The sequence below is a fragment of the Arachis hypogaea genome, chromosome 12 (assembly GCF_003086295.3).
Source record: "Arachis hypogaea cultivar Tifrunner chromosome 12, arahy.Tifrunner.gnm2.J5K5, whole genome shotgun sequence".
NCBI lineage: Eukaryota > Viridiplantae > Streptophyta > Magnoliopsida > Fabales > Fabaceae > Arachis > Arachis hypogaea.
The window spans coordinates 104,408,307-104,431,448 of NC_092047.1; the positions used below are offsets into that span (position 1 = coordinate 104,408,307).

Genomic DNA, 23,142 nt, shown 5'->3' on the forward strand with positions numbered 1-23,142 from the left:
TGGTCTATCTTCTTTTTTTTATATTAAAACTCTTTAAAATAGCTCTTACTATAAGAAGAATATATAATTTTTTTTATAGACCCAAGAAAAGTATATGTAACACAACTCAAGTAAACTATTATTTTTAGTTTAAAAATATTTAATTTTTAACGAAATAAATCTTAAAAAAATGGAATCTTGAGTCCTCAAAGATATCTCCATTGAATAAAAAACACTAAATATGAGGAGACATAGATGGGGTTTAGAAATTAAATTTTTGACACGGTTTAAGTTTACTTAGAAAACTCATATATTTCTATCTTCCAAATTTAATAATTTTACGTCAAATAACTTTTTTAAAAATTTATTTTATACAAAAGATAAAATGTTAAAAAAAATAATTTTATGTTATTTTTATCTAGTGAGTTTAGATCAAATTTTTGGATAAACTTGATCCAACCTGAAGTCATATTTTATAATTAAAATATATATTACCATAAAATTAATAATAAAATATTATGTTATATACTTCAATTAATATTTATATATTGTATAGTTTTTTTGTTTTAAAATTTAGTATAAATGTATATTATATAATATTTTAGTAAATTTAATTAATTTTTAAAAATAAAATTGTACTAATTTATTATAGAGAATTTATAAAATTATGGATACTAATTATATATCGAGTCAATTTGATTTAACTCAATTTATTTTGATTAATTTAGAGTCAAATTTAAATTTTTAATATAAACTTAATATTAGAGTCAAGACTTAGCCTAATTAAATCCGATTCGGTCAAAATTTTACATAATACATTAAATTATAAACATACAAGAATTTTATAATAACAACTAATAATTTAACACGAAGGGAATATACATAATCTTCATATTCAACACGAAAAGAGTAATTAAAAGAAAAATCATGTTTGTTTAGCGAAATTCAAGCAAGTCATGAGAATGTCTCCTTGAATAATTTGCAAGCATGAGAAGCACAAGAATATTGTAGACAATAATATTATTAGGTGAAGAATATTATATTATAATTATATAATATACTAATAATAAACATACATGTAAATCTAACTAACAAACCAAACGACAAAATCTAAAGATATCACAGGTTTTGCTTGGTAAGATATACAGAATTTTGCTAATTAATTAAGTTGGTCTCATCTATCATCATGGGTTTGGCACATACCTTAAATTTTAATTTTATCCAATCATCACAAACTTTGATCAGTTCAGGTATATTCACATGGACAATAATGACCCATCACAATCACAATAACCAAAATTAAATTCTTAATTCGATTTAAATTATGGTATATATTGTATATTTTGGAGGATAAGATGAAAAAACATTTTTAGTATGAAAAAATTAATTTTTAAATAGTCAACATTAGCCAATTTTTATTGTAAAATTAATTTTTAACTCTCATTTATTTATTGGAGAATTTATGACTTTGAGTTAGAATTTAAAGGTTTAAAATTTATGAATAAAAAAATTTAATTGTGTAGACTAAAAAAAAAAGTTAATTCTCTACTTCAATTCTTTAATTAAGTATTAAACATCATATAAAAGCTCTTATCAATTTCTAAAATCTAAGTTCCATCACTTCAAGATATGCCATTGCAAAAAGGAACAAGTTTTGGTGAAGTCGTTAGATGAATTAATCTCCACATGAAATCTCAAGATAATAATTCAAAATTTCAAGAGAATTGATGTATGGGTCTTTCTGAATTATATGGATTGGACTTCGTTTATAGAAATATTGGATGACTAATAAGTTAAATTTATTATAATAAAACATCTCTAATCATTTTTTTTTTAATATTTTGTTCACTTATGCACCCTTCTCTTACCTCCTTTGAATATTTTCAACAAAAACCTCTTAAATATTTTTTATTTTAATTTAGGTCTTCTAAAATAAATAATTAATTATCATTAAATTTAAAACTACTATCATATATGAACCTACTATTTTAATTTAAAAATAATTAACCTATCACTTTATTATTTTACTAATTTTCTCGTTTTATATTAGAAGATCTTGATTGTTTTTATTTACTCTCATTCTTTCATCTCCTTCGTTCAAATATTCAATCTAATAAATCCCTAATTGTTTGTTCACCACTATTTTCTTCCAAAATCTAAAAAGAACACCAAAATTCTATGTTCCATAGGTTTATGAATACAAAGTGTTAGCAAAGAGTGGTGGATGAAGTGGCTTAAATTGGTCTATTAAATGCAACTAAATTCAGTACATATGTTCATATGCAACATATTAAATAATGAATAGTACATACTAATCTCATTCTCACTCTCATGTACCACAAAAAAATTCAACCCTACTAAATAAGTTTTATGCTAACTTCCAATTTATCTTTAAGGAACAAAAACAAAAGCGTTGAAAAAGAGTTCAATGTGTTGAAGCCACATAGTAAAATAGTTGGACCATAGTGCAACAACACAAGAAATCTAGTGCAAGTAAGGTCAATGCAAAATTAGAATTTTCTTTATTATTATTATTTGTTTAATTTGGATTTTAAAATGCCAATTCCGAGTTTAGCTCTTAATTAGGTCCTTTCATTTTCATATGCGGCACGGATTTTAATTTCCAGAAGATTTGTAAATATTCTCTTAGATCATCATGAAACAGAGTGTTTCTTTGCTTAATTTAAACAAAGATTTACGTTTCATTGGATGTCATATATATATACTCCTTAAATTTAATAATTTATTCGGAAAAGAAACTTGTACGCAACTTATATGGAGACAAGAAATTTGATGAGAGATGTCGTTTACATATATTTTTTCAACAAAAAATTAATTATTAAAATTTTTAAGCATAATAACTAAGTTTTTCATGGACACCAATAAAGATCAATTGACAATTGCTGTTATATTTTCTTTTTATTATAAATATAAAACTAGTTTGATTATATCATTTATCAAACTAGTTTGACTAATTGGTGATTTTTTGTGTTCATATACATAATATCATTGTGTTATTATGGCCACTGTTTTTTTATTTATATCAAATATATTTCTAACAGCTAAATTTATGAAAAAAATTAGGACTAATCTAATAATAATATATGACAATTATATCTGATTTACAGAAATGATTTTTGCACATTTTGACCAACTTTTAAAAAATAAAAATTTATTTTTAATAAAAAAATCCCGAAGAAATATACAAATCAAACACAACTATATGCAAGTTAGATAAAAAAAGACTTAATATAGTTTTTCTTTTGTTAATCAAATAAGGGACAAAAACTACTTCTTTAATAATTTTTCACGTCAATAGAAAAAGGTATATGGTCAAATTTCGTTTTCATGAAATACTGAAAAAGAAAAAGATACTAATAAATTAAAACACTCACTTTTCGGTTTTTCGAAATCCGTGCAGATGCAATGTTCGATAAATCCATGCAAATTGCAACATCTGATAAAGCCAGGGATTGCAAGGTTACAATAAAGGTCTTTTCTATGTAATTATCGCCCTCCACGGATATCACAGAAAGAAATTAAATCAAAGAATAAGAAAATTCCATTAAAAATTTTCTACTTGTCTTGAGTAGTTCCTTTTTTAGTTATGTAGTTAATCATCCAAAGACCCAACTTGTCTCTAGTTTGATTTTTAAATTTTATCTAGCAAAAGAAATGTTTTATTTTCATTACGAGTACTTACATTAGATTAAGGGGGTTAAAAGAATTTGTATACTTTTATGATCGTAAATAAAAGAAGGGGAAAAAAAAAGACTAAGCATGCATGGTAGCTTTCCTATGTGAGGTCCCCAGTAATGTGAAATCCCCAATTTATTGTTTCCCTTCAGGTATAAGTTTTCACATTAATAATTATAATTTATTGTAATTTTTTTAATTGTAAACCGCCCATAAGATACGCATACACACAGATTTAAAATTTGTATAAGATACAGAAACATGACATATATATAAAAGATAAAATATTTTTAAAATAAATTATAATGGTATTTTAGTATTTTATTAATATTAAAATATAAATTAATTTTTAATTATTTTTTATATTTTTTTAATTATATAAAATATTTAAATTATTTTTTATTTTAATTATTAATAATATATATTATTTCTAAACTCATTTCAAAAATATATGTTAAAAATAAGGTTGGATACGCTGATACGTGATATACTCAAGTGTGTTCAAATATATCTAAAATTTTTTTTTATTTTTTATTAAAATATGACGATTAGACGTAAAAAACACGCGTATTGAACGAATATCAATAAGCGTAGTATCTAAAATATGTCCAATACGCAAATACGTCAAATCAGGATAGCATCCACGATTCATTGATATTGTATTCGGTATTTATTGTATGATCAAAAGTGTATGAAAACCCTAAAATAATATTAGATTAAAAAGTTACGAGGCATCATGTGATGAACATTGATGAACAGCACATGGTTCAGAATTGAACTTTATTTGGAAGATTTGTGTGTCCGAATTCTTCAAAGGAGACAAGCATAGCTATGTCATACATGCTTTCTATGACTTATGTCTCCTTCCCTATACGTGTTTCTGATTTCCATAAATTAAACGTTGCCACTTGCCACACAACTATTAAAAAAAAAAAAAAAATTAGTATGCCTTTTCAGTCAAGTGACTATGATCATTTGAGAAATACCGTATTATTTTTCTTCTTTTTTTTTTGAATATATTTTTGTGAGATAATGTATCAAATAATTATTTATAAAAAAAATGTCTCAAATCATGAGGAGTATAAATTAAACTATTTATTTATACTAAAAGAACTATTTATAAAAGAATATGTTAAAATTCAACAATTATGATCATTTGATGTAAGAAATATTAAAATACAAATTATGTTAACATATATATGTTGTAAAAAGTTAAAGACAAAATTTAATACACACACTAGCTATTAATAGAAAATGTAACTCTATCAGCTATGTTATATACCCAGTCTTAAGTTTGAAGAAAAAAGAAGATTGTATTAATCTTGAACAATGAATTTAAAATTCTATCAAATCTTTATGATTTAGATCAAATACGTTATCATCATATATTAATTAATAAAAAATATGTGGACACATATTTTATTTAGTAGCCACATTTTCTTATGTAGAAAAAAAAAAAAGTTTAAGCGAGTTTGATATCATTTTGACCTCGACAAAAATAAATACAGATTACTACTAGAAAATATGATTATTAGCAATAGAAATTTCAACCATGGTTTTCAGCTGCTGATTTTTATTATAAATAATTGTTGTATTCAATTGTGTATATATTAAGTTTTTATTTTTCAAACTCATCAAACTCAAATATATCCACTATTTATGCTCATTTATGAACTACATAAATGGTTGTCTCTATCTATGATTTATCTCTAAACCTAAAATTTGTATACAGGCCACAATTTATATATAAATAAATTAAAAAGATAAAATAATAGAAGATTTGATTTTAAGACAATTTGGCAGTATTGGAGTGCAAATTATTTAAATAAGTAAATTATCTTAAAGTTTCGCATTGTGTCTATGCATTTAAGGTTTAATTTTAATATAAATAGTGATATAAAAAATAATATTGTTATCCGATTAAATTTTCATTTTAAGCATACATAATTAATAAGAGAATAGACCATAATAACATAACATCATCATTTAATCTTTATTATTTTTGGTATGTAGGAAATGAAACCAACTTAAATACTTATATTATTTAATTATTTATTATACCAACATATATCTTAATTCCACAAACAGGAATGATTAGTTAAAAAATAAAGAGTCATAGATGGATGTGGTTTTCAGATTGCATGATCATTTGAAAACAACACGCACAAAGCCGTTACTCCTATCCGAAATTTAAAATTGGAAGCAATTAAAAAAAAAAACAAAAGGAAGAAAACTATATATTCATTTTAAAAAAATTATAAAACACAAAAATTCTATTATTATATATCTATATATTAAGTTTAATTATTTTATTAGTTCTTATAGTTTCATTAAATTTATAATTAGATTTTTATATTTTTTTTAATTAAATTTTTATACTGCTTTTAATTTTAAAATTATGTCATTTTCGTGTCAAAAATGTTAAAATTAATGGAATATTATTTTAAAATAATATATGATCATCAAGGATCTAATCAGATTTTTAATTGTAGGTACCTACAATTTACAAAAAAATATTTCGTTAATTTTAATATTTTTTATGTTACTAAAATCTAATTATAAAATTTAAAAGTAGTATAAGAACTCAATTAAAAAAATATAGAAATTAAATCTAATTATGAATTTGATAAAACTACAGAAAATGATAAAATAATTAAAATATTTTGTATACTATTTTATTTGTGTATATTATCAAAACAATAAAATTTCATATATTAAAATAATTAAGTTAATTTTGAGTGTAGATTGAGACATTTATGGGATGAATAGAGAATAAATGTGGAAGCAGGAAGCGGCATATATAGATAGTCAGCGTGACGATACAAAGACGCAATGTGAAACGATCAAATTAAAACAAAAGAAATTAAAGAAAGAGAAGTTGGAATTGAAAGAGAGACAGCAAACAAAGTTTCCGCGTAGACAGATCACACTCCAAATTCTCAATTCAATTGAAACCACTCTCTCACTCTCTCATCATTCAATTCAACTTCAATCCAAAACAAAATTACTAAAATCAATTCATTCTAAGACCCACTCCATACCCAGAAAATGATGTTTCTTTAATTATATTTATTTATTTATATACACACATCATGCTACTATTACTATATTGCCATGCATTAACTAAAATTATATTTAATTAACCATATAATATATATATATATATATATAGTAGTAATTAATAAGTTAAAACTATATGCTTAGGTCTCTTTTTAATTTGTGGGTTGTGGAAAAGTCTGCGTCAATAATTAATACTTCTAATTATTTTAATTACTTTTTATAATTTATTATTATATGAAAGAGTTACTTACAACAATAATAATAAATAATGAAAGTTAAATCAAAATAACAATAGTGTTTGATATTTATTTTATATATATATATATATATATATATATATATATATATATATACCAACGGAAAAAGGGGTGATTTGGTAAAACTCTCATGATGAAGAGTTTGAACTACTATTATTTAAGATAATTTTTATTCAAAATTACAACTTTCATTATAACCAATCACTTTTGGTATATCTAAAATCTATTAAGTATAGCAAAATAATAGTGAATGAATATTATCAACCTAAAGTCATTTATTTATTATTTGATTAGATACAAATAATAATGTTGTATGAATTGAAGAATATCTAGTAAAAACATGAGGGTATGGATAACCTATTTTTTTTAATATATATATCGCTACAAAAAATAAGTTTAATATTGTCAAATTTATTGTCAGATTTTACTACGGATATTATCGTCAGATTTTGAAGTGAATTTTTTGAGAGTACAAGAAAAAAATTTTGTTTTTTAATATTACTGTCAGATTTTGTTCTCATAAAAAAAATTCAACAATAACTAATGATACAAAAAATATGAAACATTTCTCACTTCTTAAACTAGATTTTAGTGTGAATTAAATTCATTTAATTTTAATATAATATCAGAATCTATCTGATTCAATATTATTGGGTCATTTACTTGTTTCAAATGATCATTTATGAATGTCTACAATTATAAATTTAATGGTATTAGATTTTATTTGATTCAATATTATCAAGTCATTTGTCTCTCTAAATAATGTTTATAAATTTTCGAAAATAAAAATTGATTGATATGATTTTACCTAATTTACATGACTAAATTATTCCTTTATTAGTTTAAAAAGATCACTTTAATTAAGTGAGTATTGTAAGTAAATATTATTTATAAGATATAAACATCACCAATTAATTTATAATTTTTTTATATAAATTAAAGCAAATAATAACAGATAAAAGAGTATATGAATGAATAACTCTATTAAGAAACCCTCGTCTTTCTCTCTCTTTCTCTTACACGGTTCACACATAGAGTTCTTGTGTTCACACCATACAAATATATAAATAAGGCATTTATTTTCTTTCCCTATCTTTTCTTCCTTCCTTTCTCTTCAAGACACCCATCTCATCATCTTTTCTGTAATCAGACCTTCTTAGCTTCTTCAATTCTTTCTAGAACTTTAAAGAACATCACACATACATACATATATATCCCTTTATTTCTTTCCTTTTATCATCATCATAATTCAAAAACATATATTATTATTATTATTGAAGAACAACAATAATGGAGGGTCATCAACATCATCATCAACAACCACAACAACATCTTCTTCAACAAATTCTTCTACCCCATCATCAACAACAACAACATAATATGATAATAAACGTGGATGGTGGTGGAGGAATTAGTGACAGGTTTCCACAGTGGAGCATACAGGAGACTAAAGAGTTTCTAATGATCCGTGCGGAGCTTGATCAAACTTTCATGGAGACAAAGAGGAACAAGCAATTGTGGGAAGTCATATCCAATAATATGAAGGAAAAGGGTTACCATAGAAGTGCAGAACAGTGCAAGTGCAAATGGAAAAACCTTGTTACCCGCTATAAGGTATCTTTCTATATCAACTATATCAAATCAAAATTACCCTTTTTATTCTTTCAATCAAAACATCTTTTTTATATACATCATACACATACTTATTATTTTCAATTTACTTAATTTTTATTTTATTTTTTCATAAAAGTGTCCCGCTTTTCATTTTAATTATTATTATAAAGTCTAAACTAATCTGTATATATAATTAGTAATTATTTTCTATGAAATATAGTAGTTAATTAATGCTAATAATTACATTAATCTCATCCACGCGTTTACACAGATAATAAGTTTCTACTTATAGAATTTTCTAAGGTATATATATATATGGGTAGTTAAGTTTATTAATTTTTGTAATATGATAACAGATATAAAATATGAGAAGAATTCTAGTAGCTAGTTAGTTAAATTAAACTTGCATATAAGCTTCATAAATGTTGTTCTTTTTTTTTTCTTGTGAAAGTAATTGATAGTTATGTTTATATGTTTTGTGATGTAAAAATTAAAGGGATGTGAAACAATGGAACCAGAAGCATTGAGACAACAATTCCCATTCTACAATGAAATTCAAGCAATTTTCACATCAAGAAGCATGCAAAGAATGCTTTGGGGTGAAGGTGAAGGAACTTCAAAGAAGAACAAAACCATGCAACTCTCATCCGAAGAAGAAGAAGAAGAAGAAGAAAACAATGAAGAGAGTGAGGAACATCAAAAGGGTATTAGAATGAGAAGAAAAAAGAAGAAAGCAAAGATAAGTAGTGGTGGCAACAATAAGAATAGTGATTTTCTGAATAATTTGAAGGAGATTCTTGAGGAGTTCATGAGGCAACAGATGCAAATGGAGGCGCAATGGATGGAGGCGTTCGAGTCGAGGGAGAAGGAGAGGAGGATGAAGGAGATGGAGTGGAGGCAAACAATGGAGGCTTTGGAGAATGAGAGGATAATGATGGATCAAAGATGGAGAGAGAGGGAAGAACAAAGGAGGGTTAGGGAAGAAGTTAGGGCTCAAAATAGAGATGAACTAATCACAACCCTCTTACACAAACTACAACAACAAAGTGAAGATGATTTTTAGTAATCTTGTCTTGTTTTGCTTCTTGTTATGTCTTCAATTCTCAAAGGAAAGCTTAATTTTGGAGGTTTGTAGAAAGTTATATATTTCTTTATAATTACTTGCAACATTTCTTTTTTTTTTTTTAACTCCTATGTCCTCTTAGATATATATATATTTATTTAACAAAAATAAAAAGAGTAATAATCTACTTATCCAAAATAATGGAATAATTAAACAATTTCCAACTATAGCTGGTAACTAAAGAGACAAAACTTAACACTTGTTCACACTAGCTATATAGAAAGTGAAGATATGCATGCAATCTTAGTTACTTTTGTTGGAGATATAATTATTTATGGTGTATTCTTCTATTCTTCTATCGGTTTAAGTTTTTAGGAAGAATGATTTGATGATAATTTTTTTTATCTATTTTTAAAAAATTAGCTATATTAATTAACTATTGGTATATGTTTCTTCTTCTCTACTACACTACTCAAAGTAAGCCTAATTTTTGGAGGTTTATTGTTATTATAACTCTCAAGTTTCTTGGATAAGATAAATATAAATGATATAATTTTATGGTTATAAAAATTTTTTTCTACTAATTAACTTCATATTTCTTAGCTTCTTGTGTTGTTGCCCCACTTAATTAGCTCTTCTTTAGCAAATGCAAAGTAGTGAAAGTATACAAAAAGCTTCCTTTTTCTTTTTATTTTCTTTTTTCTCCCCCTCTCAAATTTTTTTTTTTTTTGGTTATTGGTGGATATCTTAATTATGATTTTGGGGTTATGCAACTAGGAACTAGCTAGCTCTGTTATCATTTGAGAGAAGACCAATTTGTGTCATTGTGTGTATCTCACACTATGTATCCCAAACTTATAGACTGCTTCTTCTTATGGTAGTAGGTGTGTGTAAATAAATTAAGAGCACTGAAAAAAATATATATATTCAAATTACTACCTAACTAACTAATAACAATTGAAAGCAAGCACAATATATATCCATTACATAATGCTCATCATAATGCCTATCCATATAGATATATATTAGATGCACCATTTTAAGGTTAATGGAGCATGATGGCTCACTTCACACTAAGTGCTCTTATAATTTCACCTCATATATTTACACAATGAAAATATATAATTTGGTGAAAATTCATATTCATTGATGGTAGAAAATTGTTGGATGATAATTTAGTTAAATATATTAAATTATTTAATAATATTTAGTTCTCAAATTTATATGAAGACAATTGCATGTGAATTTTTATGGTATATTTTAGTTTCAGAGTGTATACTTTGAAATATAACTAGAAATTAAATAGGGTTTCATCTATATGTAATTTTTTAGTGGTAAGTATTATATTGTATTTTAGCTTAATGAAATGGCCTTCAAATTCATGAAGGTAATAATAACATCTTCTTTTTGGGAGGTTTTATTTTGTATTCATTGATTTTTATTCAGAAAGAAAATAGTGTTATTCATATCCATTTTAATTTTTTATTTAGTTATTAAATAAGTGTGAAACATAAATACTATGTCCTATTATAGATATGAATAGAGTTTAGAGTTCTTTTTTAATTGACAGCTAGTTGGTATGATGATTTTGCATGCACACGAGGTATCTCAAATGGTTATGTGTGTATTATTGACATGGACTTGATGTATGTGCACGTGAGAAAGCTAAGCTCACCTTAATATGAAGGTATGAACTCATGACTTTTGATTTTGTACAATGTTGTGATGCATATTTCTTGTTATGAATCATGTGATTATGATTAATTATTGGGAATCATCCACCTCATAGCACTGAAAAGCTGATGATGATGCATATTATGTTGACTTTTTCGAGTCCTTAGATTACAAACATAGAAAGAAATGGAGTCATAGTAGATAGCTAGGTAGATAGATCAATGCAAGAAAGATTCTTTTTTAAGTTTTAACTAGTATATATCATATATATGGTATATATCTTAGAAAAAATGTTATATCTAAATATTTTGAATAAAGTATTGTGTCAGCTTATATTTTTATTCATTATGAAATTTGACTATAACTTTTGCTTAATTTAATTTTTTTAATTATAGGAAATAATAAATAAGATATAAATTGATATAGTAATTTTATAGTATCTTTAATAATCTTTAGGGGAAAAAACAGATATTTAGAGATATATAGGTATATCATGCTCTTAAACCAACATATATAAAGTTATAAGGAGTGCTAGGGGCTAGTAATTTTTGTGATTTGTTCATCAATGATGATTTTAATGGTATGAAATTGGTATGAGATTTTATTTAATGGCTCACTTTTTTTAATTTTTTGTTGGTTACATGCTGGCCAGAATTTGAAAAAGTTTCTGATCCCCTAAACTTTTTCTTAAGTTATATATCACATGCATGAAGAAAACTATGCTGTTATATAACTTGGTAGGGGGAGATATATAAATGATTGTATTTTTAATATATTTTGAGATGAGATATATTTTGAAGACATATAAATAATTATATTTAGTTAGAATGAGATGCTTTATAAAAATAATAAGAAAACGAGTAAACTTTCATGCAGTGAATTGTTCCATTAATTAAAATATTCACTTTTAGTAATATTCGAATGAACCATGCCATCGAGTTTATGTGATCAAATGATTGCATTTGGACTTCATTTCAGCATCATATTTCATCACATTCATTTACCTAAGTAATTGAGCTAATACAGTAGTGTTAGTGGATAGATAATAACTTATACATGCTCTCTTTGTTGAGAAAACTGGTATTGTTAGATCTAATTATAAAAATTTGGTCTAATTTATTTATTATAAAAATAAATAAGTTATATTACTTTCTCATCTCAAATTATCGTTATTTTTTTTATCAAAATTATAGTCATAATAATATTTTATTTAAAAGTATAATATTATAGAATTACAACTAGCTAGACTAAAATTCTCATCGTATAGTAATGGAATCATATTTTGGATAAGGTGTTTATGCTGATTCAGAAGTAAAGCGTAAAGAAAATACAGAAAAGAAATAAAAATGAACACATATGTTGTAGGTTTTACTTCTTAAAAATGTTACGTAAATAATAGTTGTTATATATTTTTTTTGTATTTTATGCACATACATTATTAATAGAAAAATATTAAGAAACTATCAGAATTTATTATTTTTTTTGTCATTTTTTAGTCATCAACTCAATTTTTTTAGATTATTTTTTTTAGTCTAATAATTTAATATATTTTATTTCATATTTTTAAATATTAATTATTAACTAATAATAAAAAATAATAAATTCTTATCTAGTATTTGTTTTTTATGGATATAAATATGAGTATTGTACTTTAAATAAAACTATGTATATTATTTCAATTTTATTGGATTAGACAATCTATCACAGATATAGGAATTGAGAGGTAGATAGAATTGCAAGTAACTGAGCCACTAAGAGTTATTAATTAAAATGATGAGGTAATTAATTAATAACTACCGTTTTCATTTTTTTTATGAGACTCGAACCCGCAACCTCTTAATTAAGTATGGGGAGATTAAGCCATTTGAAATATTGCTCATTGGCAATTAATAACTACCGTTTGAACTTGACTTTAATTAGTTTCTAATTATATATATATATATTCTTGTTCAAATAGTTATAACTTATCTTGTTTAATATTTATTAATTATTGTAATAATTAATAAATATTAAATAAAAAAATTTTTGACTATTTTTAGTCTTTTTTTTATTATCAATAATTTTTAATCGTAGATTCACACACGTAACATTGAATTAGAAACAATAGTTTTTCAAATTTGAATGCCTCTCTTAGAGAACATACAACTTTATTACGCAAGATTTTTTTTTTTTTTTGAGTTTTGGTAAATTTTTTTATATATTTTTATTTATATTTTTTATATTCTACTTTTATTTATATTACATGTTATCTTTTTTTGAAATTAAAATGATTAAACTATAGATATTTAAGTCTTAGAAATTCTGTCATGATATTATTTTTTTTAAAAAAAATTAAGCTAAAAACAGAAGATAAATAAATAATCATATCTCTGATAATTAAATTTTTGTTGATGAAAAGTAAGACTAGAAAGGAGATAATGAATTTGTTTGTCTCTCTTCTGGATCTCAAATGTCGAACTTTGAGGTAATAGAATTTCGATTTTATTTTGGATCTTTGATTAGTCTTATTTCTGAATTAACCTTTTTATGTCGTCCTAAATTAACTTGATTTCTTCAGCTAATAATAGTAAAGTATTAATAATTCTTCTTAGTACCACCATAATAGAACATTCAATACTACCAAATGATTTGGAACTTTGTGGAAGAACACGGTTTTACAGAAATCAATGAGCTGTCCTAATTAGTTATTCTCTAAAATAAAAGTTGTCTTTTCACAAAACAAACTAATTAAAAAGTATATCAATTAAAAAATAATTATTAATTATGCTTTTTCAGATATAGTGGCTAGTAACTAAAAAATAATAACTTGCAGTATGAATTTACTGCCATTGAAATAATCCGGTGACTTTTTCTTCTTTCTTTTTTTAATTTTTTTTTCAAATTAAACAAGCAAATGCAGTCACCACACTGGTCATGGACTATATATATATACCTTAGAAAGGAGAATTAGAGTAGCCATCGTAGAGAAAATGATATAATATATAGATTTTATTAGATAATATTCAAAGTGTACAAATATAACTATTTATAGGTTATTTTTTCTTATAAACTTAAGTTTTTTAGAGAAGTAATTTTATGATATGGTATTAAAATTTTTATCTTTAAAAAATCTAAAATTTGACTCTCGATAAATTGGTAAAAAAAAAAATTAGTATATGACAAAAAGAAAATTTATGCAAAAAATTATACAAATTCAAAAATGACTCTTATTTGAGAAATATACAGAGATATAACTATTAATCTTGTCTTCTCCAATCAACTTAAATTTTTAGAAAAAGTGATTAGTTTTATGACAAAAAAAAGTTTATAAAAAATTTATATTAAATACATCGTGAAATCAATTTTTAATAGAAAGAGACACATAATTAATTAATACCAAAAAAGTTTTTTATTTTAAAATAATACAGATTGAATATTAAGCTTTTTTATTATACAACTGTTAATATGACATCATAAAATTATTTTTCTAAAAATACTTAGTTAATATAAAAAAAATACATAAATAATTATATATACATAACATTCATATATATTTTTTTAACAGTTTAATTTTTAGAATAAATAATTTTATAAATCTAATAAAGAGAACCAGAGCATCATGTAAAGAGAAATTTTAGCTAAAAATTATATATATAAGTGAATGTTAAAGAAAATAATTAAAAAAATTTCTTTGACAACTCATATATTATATATATGATCTATGATAAGACATTATAACATTCTTTGGTTTATGTTCCGTCGATTTTTAACAAATCGATGATGGTTCGATATTTAATGGTTTTGGAGTGAAATCTACTCTTTTTTTGCGAGTATCAATTTTCTAAAAGTGCATCAAAGACCTTCGAATTAGACCAAATTTAAAGAAAAGACTGAAAAACCATAAATAAAGCCTTTAAAAATAAATTTAACCGAATCTAAAATGATTTGTATTAAATTTAAATAGAGTAATAAAATGCCTTCGATTAGATCAAAGGACTTTGAATTCGAAAACAATAATTAATGCGAGAATATAAATTTGAACAAATAAATTAATTAATGTTGCTTGAAAGATAAATTTGCGAGAAAAGTAAAGTTTGCAGAAGATGTAAATGGAAAATAAAAACAAGTGGAAGGAATCCTACAGAAATTTGACTTGAAGCAGACTCAGAAAGTCACTGGGATGTGAGTGTGCGAGTAATTTCTGAAACGAAGTTCTAACCCCTATATCTTCGAGCCTTCATCTATTTATAGCCATTCTTTGACCGTTCAATTTGAAATGTAACTTCCATGTGCGTAAAAAACGTGAGTAACTGTTCCCGCTTTTTTTGCTTGACCATGTAACGACTGAAGAAGCAATCTTTGAAACTTGAGGTTTTCGATTTGCCTCTTTGACTAACTATAGCAGTCAAACTTCAAGTCAATATCAAAATGCCTTCCTCGATATAAAATTTTTTTCGAAAACATATGCTCGCTGACTTTCAAATAACTTCTTTTTTCGAAATTAATTATTTTCGACTAACTAGACTCCCCATACTCAATTAAGAGGTTGCGGGTTCGAGTCTTTTATCTAAGACGTACTCCGTACTCAGAGAGAATGAGAGAAGGAGAGAGCGGGAACGAGTGTTTGAGGGCGAAACACAGTGAGCATGGCGGCCATGCCGTCGGAAGAGATAAGGGGGAGAGTGTGGGTGGGGTGCATCCGGTGTCAAGGAGGGTTTTTCACGAGGGGGTTTTTCAAATCCTACAAAGATCTCCTTTAGAGATAAAGTCATTGGTCCAGAGAAATCGAAGGCGTTTGCACTTGCAGGATCTCTATCTGGGGATAGTATAGCCACGGTGGTGGGCAAGCAGGGCGATTCCCAACCTCCATGTGTAAACTTCACTGAAGAAGCCAAGCTTTGTTTGGCAGAGCCTTATCGAGAAGCTTTAGTGATTAAGGTTCTTGATAAAAATTATAGTTACACAGCTCTTTCACACAAGCTTCGGATGGTTTGGCGCATCAAAGGTGGCTTTGATCTGCTTGATGTGGGGTTTGGGTACTTCATGGTAAAATTCGATGCATGTGAAGATCGTGAGAAGGTCATGCTTGGTGGTCCGTGGTTGATTGAGGGGCACTATGTTGCTGTAAAACCGTGGGATATAGATTTTCGGCCATGTGAGCAATCCTTCGGGTCTACGCTTGTATGGGTTCGGATTTCGGGGCTCCCAATCTGGTGCTATCAGGAACAGGCCATGATGCGTATTGCTTCTGCAATAGGAGTTCCCATCAAAGTGGACTTAGCCACTAAATTGGCTGAGAGAGGACGATATGCCCGAGTATGTGTTCAAATAAATTTAGGACTGCTAGTGATCAAGCATATCATTGTGGAAGGCGTAACTCATGTAGTGGAGTATGAAAGTTTAAATTTAATTTGTAACTCTTGTGCACGTTATGGTCACGATATGGCACAGTGCTTGGGTAGAGACTCTAGGGAAGGAAAGAGTGTTGATTCCGATGCCACCAAGCCACGGGACGGTACAAAGGCAGTGCCACATCCTGAGACCAAAAGTCACAATTCAAATGAAGTAGAACCTAATGTGGTAGGTGGCGTTACTGGCGAGAATCCTGCATCGAATTTGCAAGAAGATTTGGAAGCTAATAATTTGGAAGGAAATAATGTTGAGGAGGCTTGCATGCATGATGAACCAAGCTGGGAGCAAGTTGTGAGGAAAGGTAAAACCAAGCTGGGTCAGAAGCAATCTAACAAGGTCCAAAGAGGCATTCAATCCAGAATCGATTCGGGTAGAGTAATCAGGCCCACCATTCACTTCTCTCACACGAATGGATCAAGCTCCTATCGTGCTAGGGTCGGGTCACGAGTCAAGGTCGGACACAGCGCTTCCCGTGCTGGTGAGACGTCGATCTCCTCAACCCGACACACCCCAGTGCCTTGCGGGTCCTCTCTCCGGAAACGACCAAGGCCGGGGTCCCTACAGAGCTCGCCAGTTGAGAAGAATGGAGGCACGGTGGTGGAAGCATCGTCATGTCTTCCTGCAACCGTGAAGGAGGGTGTTACCGTGGCGGTTCCATTGGAGAAGGAAGGCGCACTGCCGGCTGTTACTGCGTCGGTAAGCGGGATTAAGGAGATATTCCAGGGAGATCCGGCAAACCTGAAGGTCACGGGAGTCACTTCCGCTGGGCAAGCCTCGGTTTGAGGTTGGTGAAGCACTTTGATTTCCTTGTTTTATATTTTTATATTTTATATTATGGATAGTTTAAATATAATAGCTTGGAATATTAGGGGTGCGTCTAATAAGTTAGCCCGGGTGAATTGTAAAGAGCTGGTTAGGAAATTTAAACCTGTAATTTTTATTGTGGTTGAAACTCACTGTCCTTTTCAACACTTGAAAATGTTCTGGGAAAGACTTGGTTATCACCCTATTGGTATAGTGGAGGCGTCAGGACACAAGGGGGGTATTTGGTTCCTTTCTGTAATACAGGGTGTTCACTGCAAATGGGTTGATGCTTTCGATCAGTGTGTTACAGTTGAGGTTCAGGTAAATAATGTGATTTGGAGGTGCAGTGGTATCTATGGTAGTCCTCAATTTAACACCAGAGTTTTGCTATGGGATTATCTTGTTACTCAGTCTTCGTCTTTCTGCGGGCCATGGATTGTTCTTGGTGATTTTAATGAAGTACTATTCTCTCATGAATCTAAGGGTTGCCTCTTCTCGAGTCATCATGCAGATCGGCTTGCTGCCTCTCTAGGGGATAGTAATCTGTTTGACTTGAAGACTATTGGAAGACAATTTTCTTGGTACAGAAGGGTTAAAAATGGTGTTGAGGTGGCGAAAAAACTTGACCGGGTTTGTATCAATAGTGGCTGGCTATCTCTATTTCCAGAGGCTTACGCAGAAATTTTAAATAGGCTTCAATCTGATCATTGTCCTATCCTAGTACGCTGTACAGGTCGTCCCCAACCGAAAAAGAATAGACCTTTTCGGTTTATTGCAGCTTGGGCAACTCATCCGGGGTACAGAAATATTGTGAACCAGTCATGGCAGGCTGGCTACAGAGAGATGCACGGCAAGCTTTCAGAAGTGCAGAAGAACTCTTTGGAGTTTAATTCTAAAGTGTTCGGCAATATTTTCGTTAGGAAATGCAAATTGGAGAGACAGATTAATTTCCTTCAGAAGCGACTTGAAGTAATGGAAGATTTGTCTATGCGGCAAAAAGAAAAACAGCTGATTGAGGAATTTAATAACACGCTTGTGCAGGAGGAACTTCTATGGTTTCAAAAATCCAGAGAGCAGTGGGTAAAATTTGGGGATAGAAATACCAAGTTCTTTCATGTCCAGACTCTTGTGCGGAGAAAGCATAATAAGATTCATGGTCTCTTTCTTCAAGATGGGGTGTGGGAAACGGACCCGGATGTCCTTAGAAGGGAAGCTGAATCCTTCTATAAATGCCTATTCTGCCAGTCGGAGGATGTAGACTTAAGTTGTCTTGGTGATGTGCCACTGCCTTCCCTGAATGATGAAGCCTGTTGTAGCCTCACAGCGCCAGTTACTCTGGAAGAAGTTAAGTCGGCTGTTTTCAGTATGCATTCTTTTAAGGCACCGGGCCCTGATGGGTTTCAGGCTTTCTTCTTTAAAGAATACTGGAAGATTGTTGGTTTTGATGTTTGGACTATGGTTCGTCATGCGTTCTCTGGTTTGGATATGGATCCAAGGATGATGGAAACTTTTGTGGTTCTTATTCCGAAGGTAGAAAACCCGATTTCCATGAAGGATTTCCGACCAATTAGTCTCTGTAATGTGGTTTACAAAGTTATAACGAAGGTCCTGGTCAATAGACTTCGTCCCCATCTCAAAGAGATTATTGGGCCCCTTCAAGGAGGGTTTATCCCGGGGAGAGGAACCCCTGACAACATCATTGTAGCACAAGAGGTTCTCCATTTCATGAAGAAGACAAAGTCAAAGAAAGGCACCCTGGCCTTTAAGATTATTTGGAGAAAGCGTACGATAGAGTGGATTGGGGATTTCTAAAACAAACCCTGGTGAGTTTTGGCTTTCCTCCTCCGACAGTCAATCTGATTATGCGTTGTGTCACTGCTTCCTCACTGTCTATCCTCTGGAATGGGGATAGATTAAATAGCTTTACTCCGAGCAGGGGGTCTTAGGCAAGGAGATCCTATATCACCGTATCTGTTTGTGTTGTGTATGGAGCGATTGTCCTGTTCTATTAATCAGCAAGTTGATAAGGGCGTGTGGAAGCCAGTTGCGGTTTCTAGAGGGGGTCCAAAAATTTCTCATTTGATGTTTGCCGATGATTTGCTTCTTTTCTGTAAAGCTGAAAAACAGCAAGTTCAAACTGTAATGGTAGCTTTGGAAAATTTCTGCAGAGCCTCTGGGATGAAGGTTAATGTGGAAAATCTAAAGCGCTATGCTCCAAGAATGTTTCAGCGACAAGAAAAGAGATTTTCACTGGAGTCTCCTCCATCAGATTCGTTCAGAACTTGGGCAAGTATTTAGGGGTGAACCTTAATCACTCTCGGGTGACATGCGCAACTTTCAACGATGTTTTGGACAAGATTCGGGGAAGGCTAGCCAGCTGGAAAGGAAGATTGCTTAATAAGGCAGGCAGACTCTGTTTGCTCAACTCGGTAGTGACTGCGATTCCTACTTATCGCATGCAAGTATCTCTCTTCCCTAAAGGGGTAACTAATAAGATAGAATCCATGATGCGAAACTTTCTATGGAAGGGTCAAGCTGATGGTAGAGGCCTGAATCTAGTTAACTGGAAAGTGTTGGTCACTCCTAAGAAGTTTGGAGGTCTGGGAATTAGAGATCCCTTTTGTGCCAATATTGCTCTTCTTGGAAAACTAGTTTGGCAACTTTTTCACCATCCCAACAAGTTATGGGTTCAACTGTTGACGGAGAAATACCATTATTCTAAGGATGATTGTTTTAGTCGGTCTCGAGGAAGTGGATCTTATGTTTGGAAGAGTATATGTCAAGCTTGGGATATCCTAAAGGAAGGTTTTAGTCGGTGCATTGGGGATTTGGAACAGAACTTTTGGTTTTCAAAATGGAGAAGAGAGGGGCGACTGTGTCAGGAGATGGATTATGTTCACATTTCTGATTCGGATCTCAGGATCTTGGACCTTTGGTCATCTGGACAGTGGAACCTTGAGAATATCTATTCTCCTCTGAATCAGTCTCTGCAGAGCAACATTAATTCTTACAACCCAGATGTTCAAGCTGGTTCAGAGGTCGGTTGGTGTTGGACTGGTGCGGCCTCAAAGGTTTATGATGCTCATAGTGGTTCTTTATGGCTCAGTAAGAAGATGTTTAGTTGGGAGGATAGGGGTAATTGGCTTTGGCTTTGGCGTCAACATGTTCCGGAAAAGCACAAATTTTTGGCCTGGCTATGTCTTCGGGAGGCTCTTCCTACTGCTGCATTTCGTTTTAGAAGGGGCATTTCGCACACGGATAGCTGTCCACGATGTTTCTCAAGTCAGGAGTCGGTTTTACATTGTATTCGGGATTGTCCAAAAGCCCAACTTGTTTGGCAAGCTTTAGGGATCTCCGATCAACCAGTGGATTTGATGAGTTGGTTCTTACATAATAGCAAACAGCGCCCCTTTAGATTCTTTTCTGGTCTCTGGTGGATTTGGTGTTCGAGAAACAACGAGATCTTTCATCCTCACGAGCATTGGACCACAAACAAGGTGATTGGTATGGCTTTGTCCTTAGAAAAGGAGCTCCGAAATATTTTTGAGTTGCAACGACTATCTATCCCCTCAACCATTAGTGGCTCTTGGATTCCCCCCTCAACGGGTACCTTTAAGATTAATTGTGATGCTAGCTATCCTGGCAGTGGTGCCCGAGTTGGTTTTGCTTGTGTTAGCAGAGATTGGAAGGGAAGGTGGCAACGAGGCTGTCTGGGAACAATTGAGAGTCGTAGCATTTTGCAAGGAGAGTTGTTTGCTATTTGGAGAGGCTTTCTTTTAGCATGGGACTCGGGACAAAGAGACATTATATGTGAGACAGACTGTGTGGAGGCTTTTACTATTGTCAATAATTTACAAGATTGCTCTGGGTTTACTGATCCTTTGGTGTTAAAAATCCGAGATATCATGTCTTGGAAATGGCGTACTGATCTTCGGTTGATCTTGAGAGATGCAAATACAGTAGCAGACATCATGGCAAAGACTGCAATGAGGACTATTTCTCTCCAAGTGGAGCTTCCATTGCCTTGGAAGGAGTTTGAGAGTAGTATTCAGCGGGACTGCCTTTCTTAAGCAGTTTCTTGTTTTTTTTCTTTCTTAGTTTTTGTTTATTTTTCTTTTAAGTCACCAAAAAAAAAATCTCGCTTAACTGATCGATTAAACCAAGAGACTGGTTTTATTGTTGTGTTGCTTCGTCATTAACACTAAAAGGGGTGAAATTAAAAGTTTCTTAATTCAAATATTATTATTATAACACTCGACTAAATATATATATAGGGAATTTTTTTAAAGTATTAATTAGAGATATGTTATTGTATATAAGTTTTTATGTTTGCGATAGTTATATAATGTGTTGAAAAAAAATAGTAATTTGATGTCTTAAGATTTTAAAAAGTGTTGATACCTTAAAATTTTAATTTCTATTGAAGTATTTTTATATTGTGTTTTCTTGTTCTTCTCGATAGGGAAAAACTTCCCACAATAGCCTAACATAATGAATATTGAGATTATATTTTATTTTATTAAAATTCAACTTGTTAATCATAACTACTAAAGAGGGATCCATTAATAAAGTGACAAATATTCTGGAGAATAATAACATAAAGGATCTTGCTAGGGAGACAATGGATTATTTGTACAATGTGTACAATGGGTTATTGAGTTACAAAATGAACATCTCTCATATACTATCTAGAATAACCATTCGAGTACTAGAGATAATAAACATCTTCCCAAAAGCTTAAACTGATTTTGGGGTTCACCAAAGATCAAACTCTTGACCTTTCGGATCTAGCGCTCTAATACTATGTCATGATACCACTCATCCCAAAAGCTCCAGCTGATGAAAAAAGGTAACACTAATAGTTATATCTCTAATACTCCATAAACCTTCATTGTACACATTATATAAATATTCTATTGACTCCTCAAACTTTTTCTAACATAAAATGCTAGAGAACGAAATTATATGTTGAATCACAAGCAAAATAATAGGGGTTGAAGTTTTTGTTCAATACAATTAATTAACGCAATAGAATGATCAAAGGAGAGCGACACAGGGGATTAGGAAAATATAGGGCGGAATAAAGTTAGGCAACCATGATATCATGGAAAAAATCTAATAAGGATTTAGAATTAAGAAAAATACCAATAATTAGAGTGTGAATTATTTATATTTTTTGTGGATAATTTATCGAAAGATATATTGAAAAAGAAATTATTTTATATATTTAAATGGATAAGGCAGACAAATGATATATTTGTCACGTAAAGAGAGGATTGAGAAAATTTACTTATTTGTTTTCATCCAATATACTACGAAAGAAGGAATATTAAACAATAATAAAAGAGATGAATCGAATGCGGTTAAAAAACAAAGAGATTTTTGTGGAAAAGACTAAATATAGGAGGAAGGTGGATATTAAAAAAAAAAATAAAAAAGATGAAGATAACAAGAGATATATAGAAAAGAGTAGAATTGAACGTGGATAAAATTATGTACCAAAAGTGGTTGGTTTGAAAAGCATGTAAAAGGCAGAATCAGTAACAAATCCATACAAAAATGGATGGACAAAGAAGGTAGCACTCTCAGTGGAAGAAGAAAATT

General features: G+C 29.6%; 1 protein-coding gene across 1 annotated transcript; it reads left to right on the forward strand.

The window, feature by feature from the left end:
* Window positions 1-7,957: 7,957 nt before the first annotated feature.
* LOC112728001 (trihelix transcription factor GT-3b) lies at window positions 7,958-9,773 on the forward strand. Its single transcript, XM_025777966.2, has 2 exons — window positions 7,958-8,606; window positions 9,103-9,773. The coding sequence occupies exons 1-2, from the start codon at window positions 8,283-8,285 to the stop codon at window positions 9,667-9,669; spliced, it is 891 nt and encodes a 296-aa protein (XP_025633751.1). The 5' UTR covers window positions 7,958-8,282; the 3' UTR covers window positions 9,670-9,773.
* Window positions 9,774-23,142: the final 13,369 nt, after the last annotated feature.

Excerpts from the sequence above, each read along its gene's own strand:
- LOC112728001 (XM_025777966.2), top strand. The coding sequence starts at position 8,283 with ATGGAGGGTCATCAACATCATCATCAACAACCACAACAACATCTTCTT. Across the intron at positions 8,607-9,102 it reads ACCTTGTTACCCGCTATAAG|GGATGTGAAACAATGGAACC; the intron begins GTATCTTTCTAT and ends TAAAAATTAAAG.